The following is a 9,126-nucleotide window of genomic DNA, read 5'->3' as shown; positions in this document are numbered from 1 at the left end:
TCTGTTCTGTGTGCTGATTGATGTTAAGGTACAGTTTTTGGTTTTGAATGTACCGTAGTGTCCTGCCTAAGAAGCATTCTTTTATTAATTCACCTGAGAAGTGAATTTGTTTATGTGAAGAACATCAATAAGTGCTACATTTGGCTCAAGAACAGAACCCAATTAGCATTATTAAAGACAGGGCACCTCACTGGTCCGTGTGGGACATTCCTGCACAAAACAAAGAAAATTGATATATTTCTTATATGGCCAAACTTCAAATGCACTTCAACCAAAGCAAAATATCGTGGATGATGGAATGTTGAAATAAAAGCCAGAAATGCTCAGCAGGTCTGATAGCATCTGTGCAGACAATGCTGAAAGTATATTTCTGTTTCACCCCTGACAGCTGCTGCCAAACGTGATGAACACATCTAGCATTTTCTGCTTTCATTGAAGAACAGTATTTTATTGGCTTTAAAGCACTTTGGGGAGGGCTGGCATCATGAAAAGCATACTAAAAATGACAATCAGTCTTTTCCCTTTATTGCAACAAAGTCCAATCAGTGTACATTTTTGTTCAGTGTAATAGTTAGGAGCAGGAATCTGTCTTATTTCCTCCCTGCCACCTCCTTTGTAACACTGAAAGCATCAAACCAATTGTAACACTAAAACTGCTGTCTAGCTGAAATAATCTAACTCATAACAGAAACCATCTCTTGGAAGCAGTGGTAAAAATTAGCAGTTTCATAGCTGATGCATCCCGCTAGTATCTTTAGAGACCATTATAAAGTACAAAATAAGCCACAAAATAACACTGTAAGCTATTTACAGTACTTTATTTTCAACCTGCATACAGAAGAAATTGACTTCAATATTGTTCTTTAATTGCAGCATTCTTAAATTGTTGTGCCCTTTGTTCGCATTTAAATATAGAAATTGTCAAAGCAAATCTGACATAATCTGTTTATGACATGCAAAGAATATGAAAAAAGTCTTAAAATCTTAAAATCTTCTCTGTTAACTTTGATGCCTATGAATATGGTGAAAGTACAGTGTACTGTACAGTTAATCTCCTGAATGTTTAATTTGGAACAGTGTCTACTTTTATAACCGGATCTCTGTTCAAATATGTTGCCCAGTAAACTAAATTAAATATTCCAAAAAGAACAGGAAACACAACCCGGGCCATTTTGTCAATCTTACTGACGCTGTTGTAAGACTTCTTACTTTCAATTGCCCTTTCCTCAGCCCTCATTTGCACAGCTGTACTCTTTGAAATACTTGGGATGACAGGGTCCTTTGTAATGTTGGGGGTGTAGGTCATTCCTCCAATTGCATAAGCATTGTTCATATTCTTTACCAAGGCTTCTTTTTTCTGTAAAACAGCATAAGTTCTTATTAATTACAAACGCTGCTACTGTATGGTTATAAACATCTTGTGTCTCACGCGAGGAGCTGTCTTAAATACCTCAGGTGTTACAATTTAAGTGCCCTGCCTCAGGCATCATGCTTGACTTCTAATATAGGCATAATATGTGCACTAATTAACCCAAATTGAGTAAAGCAGCAGTAAATCACACCTGAAACAGCAGGCAGTATACCAATCGGCAAATACCAATTGCAAAATGGAAGAATAGAGTGTCACATCAGACAACAAATAGCCTAAGCTATATAAAAAAAACTTGCTGGAAGGAGAAGGCTTCATAAACATTTCCATCCTAAACAATTATGCCGTCCAGCATAACAGTGTGGTACAAAAGAAAAAGTTGAAGCAGTAGCATCCATCTTCATCCAGAAGCCCCCATTGGATAATCCATCTTGGCTTCCTCCTGAGGTCCTCAGCAGCATAGATGCAACTCTTCAGCCAATGCAATTCACTCCAAGAGATGGCTAAAGGCACTGGACACTGCAAAGGCTACGGGTCTCCACAAAATTCTCAGAGCAGTACTGAAGACTTTTGTTCCAAAACTTGCCCCACGCTTAAGTCAGGCTGTTCCAGCACAGCCATAACCCTGGAAACTATCTGCCAATGTGAAAAAATTGCCCAGGTATGTCCTGTTCATGAAAGGCAGGATAGATCTAAGCAGACTGATTACAACTCAGTAAGTCCTCTCTCGATTATCAGTTGAACGAAGGAGGGGCCATCAATGTTGCTATCAAGTGACAGTGGATCAGCAACAAATTGTTTACTAACACTCAGTAAGACAGGTAAGAGTGTCTTCTCTCTTCCATTAAGAACTATCCTGAGAATGACAAAGGTTCTGCTCTGTTGACCAATGGTGCCAGTATGAGGTCGAAACCATATTATAACTGAAGGTGCACAAGCAGTAGCTAGCTCATTTTAGTAGTGACAGTAATCAGTCAGCTCTGACCCAGTGGGAAAAACCACTTAAAAGGCAAACATTCTTGGGAATGAACAGGCTGGTTAAACTGGAGCTCCATTTGAAGTATAAAAGACAACCAGGCCTGTATGTCTCAATTGCCAATTTACCTTTCCTTCCTGAACATCGGAGGAAGTGGCCTGTGGGGTGAGGGGTTTGGTGGATTCAATAAGCCAGACACAGGCAAGACGTTGTGGGGTGTTTAGCCTGCCAAAAATAAAAAGAATAAAAACTGGAGCTTTGTTTCTGAATGACCACCTATGATCACTATTTGTGCCTAAAGATTGTACACAGGGTCCAATAACTGATATTAGGTTGAAGCAGATTTGTGAAGGATGACTTTGATTCGTTGACAAATTATTGATCCATCTCAAAATGTCATCACTAAGATCTTATGGGACATCAATGGTGTCAAATTACTTCCCCCAGTAGTTCACTGCTGGGCCCCTGTTATTTTCAAGAAAAGTCACTTGGTTAAAGAGAGTTGAAAGAATTATGAAATTTCCAACAAAATGTTATTTCACAGCAGCAATTTTATGTGAGTAAAATATTTCTGATTGTACCATCCATTGTGAGTCTCTGTTCTCTATGAGCATAAGGAATTGAATCCATGCCGACATCAAAATTATCAGCATCAGCCATGTGAACAGAGTTAGCAAGGGATTTGAGTCACTTGAAGTGCCGACAGCTTTCAAAAGCTCTAAAATTGCACAGAATTTCTCAGAAACATCCATTGAGATCAGCTGCATTCCGAACAAAACAGTAGAGGGGTGTGGGAGGATTTTGTTTGTATCAGCTTGGTCTGTGTTTCTGGCTACAATCCATCATTCATGGTAACTCTAAAATTGATGTAAACTTTTCATAGAATAACTAAAATACATTAAAAAATTAAAAGGATTTTTTTTCCAAACTATTTGGCTGGACAATCAATAAGGGGTTAGATATGGTTCTTAGGGCCAAAGGGATCAAAGAGTATGGGGAGAAAATAGGGATAGGAGAGTGAGTTGGATGATCAGACATAATCATATAGAATGCACAGTGGCTCAGTGGTTAGCACTGCTACCTCACAGTGCCAGGGACCTAAGTTTGATTTCACCCCTGGGCGACTATTTCTGTGGAATTTGCACATTCTCCCTGTGTCTGTGTGGGTTTAATTTGTATGCTCTGGCATCCTCCCACAGTCCAAAGATGTGCAGGCTCGGTGGATTGACCATGCTAAATTGCCTGTAGCGTCTAGGGATGTGCAAGTTAGATTGATTAGCCATGGGAAATGCAGGATTGCAGGGATAGGGTAGTGGAATAGATGTTAGTGGGATGCTCTTCAGAGGGTTGGTATTGGCTCAATGGGCTGAATGTCCTGCTTCCACACTGTAAGGGTTCTAATGGTGCTGAAAAGTTGATGTTCTATGTTTCTAATCGTGCAGGGTTATGGGCAAAGAACTGGAGTGTGGGAGTAATCAGAGAGTACTTTCAGTGAGCTGTCAAAGGCATGATGGATCAAATAGTCACCTTTGTATTCTGCTTGATTCTATAAAGTGCTTGTTGCACTCTGCATTTCTGAAAATTATTTGTCAGTTAACATATTTTGTTCTTGAGTATTGATGAAAGATGTATTTCATCAAAACCTTTCAAATTGCATTTATCTGGGGAATTTGCAAGAAGTACCATTATAATGAGAAGACAAAATTTTTATACTTTATGCAAACATACTACTCACATGGATTTGGTTGGCAAGTGCACTCTGATTGATAGAGAAAGTGTCATGTATCAAATGAAGTAATAATAAAATCACCATAGTCCCACCCTCTCTTTGGAGAGAGATGGTGGCTGATGACCTAACCCGACAATCACCACACTGTAAATAATGGGAGAGGTTGGGAAGGGATATCACTTATGGTCACCTCAGCTGATGCAGGAATTAAACCCATGATGTTGAGATCAGTCTTCATATCAAATAGACATCCAGTCTACTGAGCTAATCGACTGACACAACACATAGATGATGATTAACCTGTAAATTGTCAAGTTTTGTTTAAAAGTTAAAGTGGCAGGTTAATTTGGATTCATCAAAACAATGTCCTGAGAAATGAATCAGAGAATGGCAGAAATATGTTTTAAGTTGAAATAGTCATGCAGTGTGCATTCATGTTCTTACTGTCTATTAATCTATGTAGATTCCAGGGTGCGCAAATTTGTTTTTCTTTTATTCATTCACAGGATGAGGGCATTGCTGGCCAGGCAGCATATATTGCCCATTCCTAATTGCCCAGAGGGACATTAAGAGTCAATCACATTGCTGTTGGTCTGGAGTCACATGAAGGCCAGACCAAGTAAGGATGGCAGTTTCCTTTCCTAAAGGACATTAGTGGCCCAGATGTATTTTTCCCGACAATCAGCAACGGATTCATGGTCATCAATAGACTCTTAATTCCAGATATTTATTGAATTCAAATTTCACCATCTACCGTGGCAGGATTCGAACCCAGGTCAATGACAATGTTTAGTTGCCAAGGTCATTCTTAGCACACAAAGAACAACTCAGCAAAAATTGCCTAATCATCGAATCACACCTAATGTTGGACACTTGCATTGAGTTTTGTCAGCATGGATTGGTTGAATACAATAAGTACCATGCTCATTGTGAACAGCTAAAGGGATATGCTGTTTGATATGATCCACCAGTCTTTGGACTGAGAGGCTCCTATACCTGAGATCATACCAGCACTGGAATTCATATACCACATTTACTCACATGTGAGAGAGGCACAAAGTGTTTTTGTCGTGATACAGAATCTGTTGGGTGGCAAACACCCCTTGTGTTGCTATTGCACATCACAACACGAAACAGCCAGCTTTGCCTGCTGCTCAGATATTTTACCTGAAGGGTAATGAGAGGTAGTCTGTGCAGTGTACTGTGAGAAACGATCAAATCAGATTAGCCATTATCCCACAGGTTGGTTTGATGAAAGCTATTCTAACATTAAGCTTGCACAGTGAACAAATGTCTTGGATCTTAATTATGAGGTTGCTAATAGGGTCAATCTTATTGCATTAGGAATGTCAATGTGCATATTGCCCAGTGAGGGTAGGCTTGTGATAGATACTGGTACATCACACCAAAGTCATGATGGACCTAAGGCTAACAGCTTTGGTCTTGAAAAGTACCCAGTCTACCTCTGATTACTCTGGATGGGTAAGGTATCTTAGAAGTGATGCAGTAATGCCAAGTGATCCTGAGTGAGCTAAGAATTATGCTGACAACCAATTTAAAATTGTTAGCCAGCATTACCAGTGTGCAGTACTTTGCAGACAGAAAGAATATGGATAAACATTGAGGAAGGGTCACTGGGCGTGAAACATTAAATCTGATTTCTCTCCACAGATGCTGCCAGACCTGATGAGCTTTTGCAGCAAGTTCTGTGTTTGTACAAACATTGTGTCCAGTTCAACTTTACAAAACAGGTGATGGCTATGCTGTCATTCATTAATCATGGCAATACCTTGACCAATCAGAGTCAACCTGCGTAAATCACATTTAACCAAGAATTAGCATTTAACTGTCATCATTATCTAACTAGTGGTTTTTTCATGGCAACATATCTACCAATCAGAGTCCACTTGCCAAAAAAAACCTGACATTCTCTTCTAATGTAATAAATGTAGATTGTTTTCCTACTAAATTGGTATTTTTTGCAAACAGCCCAGATGAATACCAGATAAAAAGCTTTGGCAATATCTGTCTTGTTTCAGTAATATTCACACTCTGTACTATCAAATAACTACTTGTATATGCTGTTCTAAGTCCATAAGAAATAGGAAGAAGAGTAGGCTATTCACATACACTGTCATTCAGTAGGATCTTGGCTGATCCAACAGTCTTGCCCACTTTTCTATCCTTTCCCCAAAAGCCTTGATTGCCCCACTGATCAAAGTCTATCTCAGATTCTTTATTCAATGATTCAAGAAGGAACAACAATGAACAAACCTCTTTCTCCCTGTGTGCAGTATTTTAAAACTTCTCCAATGAGTCAACATGTTCGTAACAAGAATTGGCAATGTGATAAATTATTCACAATTAATCATATCTGTGTTTCACATGTTACATTAATAGAAGAAGAATTTCTTGAAGGCTTGTCATCTTTGACTGCCTTATGGCCCAAAGGATCACATTTTATATTCTCTGATTGAATTTATTCAAATGCAGAACTCTCAATCTTTGCCATATACCGACGTGGCACAATGGAGGGAAATATAATGGTCTCAGAAACTGTAAATAAACTTTAAGCTAACATTAGGTTGTCAAAATTAGTGGTCTTAAAATTTGTAAGTAATTTCAAATGCATTGTTGAAGAAATAATGCTTCATAATAATTGCTGCACTGATTCCACTGAGGTTGATGCCCAAACCAAAGGGTAAAAATGACTGTTGGCAATTTTCGGATACGACTGCTTAACACGCGTGCTCTCTCATATATTTCTGCAGGACTATAATCTGAGTTGGTTGCTCTAAACAGATTAATGACCCTGTTAAAAGAGCAAAGCGATCAATTTGATGTGTGCATCAGAGGTTGTACAATAACATTGGAGACATCAATTTAAAGTTCCTAACCTCTAACAGGCCACTCATTACTACTGCTTCTTTTAATGGGCAGCATCACAGAAACTCTCTCTGACTCTAAAAGTGCAGTAAATTGAATTAGTGCAGGTTAGCAGTTGTTGGTCAGCATAGGCATGGTGGGCTGAAGAGCTTGTTTCTATGCCGTATGAGTCTGTGACATTAAACCTGAAATATAACTGAGAGTTAGCCAAATCTGACTGGAATGAAAGACAGATCAAAAAAAAATCTGGTCTTGTGAAAGGAAATTTAAAGTAAATTTAAATTGTTGGGAACAAGAAGGCAAGTTCAGTTTTTAGTTTAAAGTGTATAGAAGTTATGCATTAGAATTAGAAAGAAATGTCACTTAAACAGACGCTAAATTAGATTCTTTCACAAGTGCGGAGAAACTGAAGGCTTTCTTTTATTTAAAAAAAATGTTCACGAGATGTAGGCATCACTAGCTAGGATGGCATTTATTGTCCATTCTTAATCACATTGGAAAAGGTAATGGTACGCTGCCTTCTTGAACACCTGCAGTTCTTGGAGTGTGTGGGACACGCAGTGTTAATTGGGAGGGATTTAAGAGCTTCTGAACCAGTGACTGTAAAGGAACAGCAAATAGTTCCAAGTCAGGATGGTATACAACTTGAAGGGAACTTGCAGGTAGTGATGTTCCCATGCACATGCTGCTTCTGCCCTAAGAGACTGTAGAAGTTGGGGTTTGGAAGGAGCTATTGAAAGAGGCTTGGTCAATCACTGCAGTGATTAATAATACACATCAATCTCGTAGGTAATACATACTGCTGCTTCTGTGCCTCAGTATGGAAGGGTATGAATTTGGATAAGTGTGGTTCCAGTGATGTGGCCTGCTTGGTCATGGATGTTATTGAGCTTCTTCACTGTTGTTGAAGCTGCACACCTCCAGGCAAATGGACAGCATTCCATCAGACTCCTGGTTTGTTCCTTGTAAGGGGTGGACAAGCGCTGGAGATACAAGACGTGAGTTAGTTTCCACAGAGTTTCTGGCCTCTGACCTGCTCTTGTAATATAAGTATTGTAAGCAGACCCATTTCAATTTCTAGTGAATGGTAACCCCCAGGATGTTGATGATGTGTGGTTAGATGGCGATAATGCGACTGAATGTCAAGAGATGCTAGTTCGGTTCTCTCTCTCTGGAGATGATCAGGGTCTAGCATTTGGGAGGCACAAATGCGGATCAGAAAATAGAATGAACTCCTTATAAAATTTGGCTTATTGATTGGTTTACTGATGGCTGTTTCCTCTCTTTAAAAAATTATTTTGTTTTGAACTTTTGTCTGCTTCGTCATCAGGAAGATTAAGCGAATGCCTCCCTCATTTATACTGAACAAGTTTTATGTATAAAAGAGGTACTTTAGCTGATCATGCAATAAATCTATAGTAGTTAAATGCAACCACAAGAGGGATGTGATATGTTTAATTAAATCTAGCAGCTACATTATCTTCAAATTGACTTTGTTGCTATCAGTAACTCAAATTTATAATTGCATTTTCCACAAGTGTTGGAAATGGCACTGAAACAATTTTTTTTTGCCCTACATGATATTTTTAAGTTACAGTTTTCTGTAGAGAGGTATTCTGATCCAATTTAGTATGAACATATGTGGCCATCTCCTTCCTAATGCCTATATACATGCAATACATAGCTGTTTCTGCTGAAGCCACTCAAGAGTCATTCAGCAAGTTACCTTCCATTTCACAGACAGGTTAGAACCACAGGAGCATGCAGTAGTCCATACACTTAACAAACTAGTCTGTACAGTGCTCCTTGGTAAACTCCTTCCAGGGAAGAAATTCCTCCTCACCTCATGTCTTAATTGGGCAACCCCTTACTCTGAGATTGAACCCTTATACACTTCCAAGAGGGGAAACAATCTTTCTGCATCTATTCTGTCAAAACCCCTAGCAATCTCATATGTTTCAATTCTTCATTCTTTTAAACTCCAAGAAATACAACACAGCCTAATCAATCTTCCTTTATATTAAAAATGTCCATAGCCAGGGTCAACCTAGTGAACCTTGACTGGATTGTATCCAATGCCAGTTTATCTTTCCTTCCATAAGGGGATCAAAAAAATTCAGTCTTCTAGGTGTAGCCTAACTGGTGTCTCGTATAGTTTTAGCAAGT

The 9,126-nt window shown here is 39.0% G+C and overlaps 1 protein-coding gene across 1 annotated transcript in view; it reads right to left on the bottom strand.

Annotated features, from left to right (window-relative positions):
* Positions 1–816: 816 nt before the first annotated feature.
* Positions 817–9,126, bottom strand: part of gabra5 (gamma-aminobutyric acid type A receptor subunit alpha5) — a 115,415-nt gene continuing 107,105 nt past the window's right edge. Inside the window, exon 10 of the mRNA XM_048532664.2 lies at positions 817–1,357. Coding sequence (XP_048388621.2) covers positions 1,064–1,357 — 294 coding nt within the window. The 3' untranslated portion in view covers positions 817–1,063. The remainder of the gene's footprint in view (positions 1,358–9,126) is intronic.

This window comes from Stegostoma tigrinum, chromosome 6 (genome assembly GCF_030684315.1).
Source record: "Stegostoma tigrinum isolate sSteTig4 chromosome 6, sSteTig4.hap1, whole genome shotgun sequence".
NCBI classification, from domain to species: Eukaryota; Metazoa; Chordata; class Chondrichthyes; order Orectolobiformes; family Stegostomatidae; genus Stegostoma; species Stegostoma tigrinum.
The sequence above is the reverse complement of the archived record's forward strand: the minus strand, read 5'-3'. Positions and strand labels throughout refer to the sequence as shown.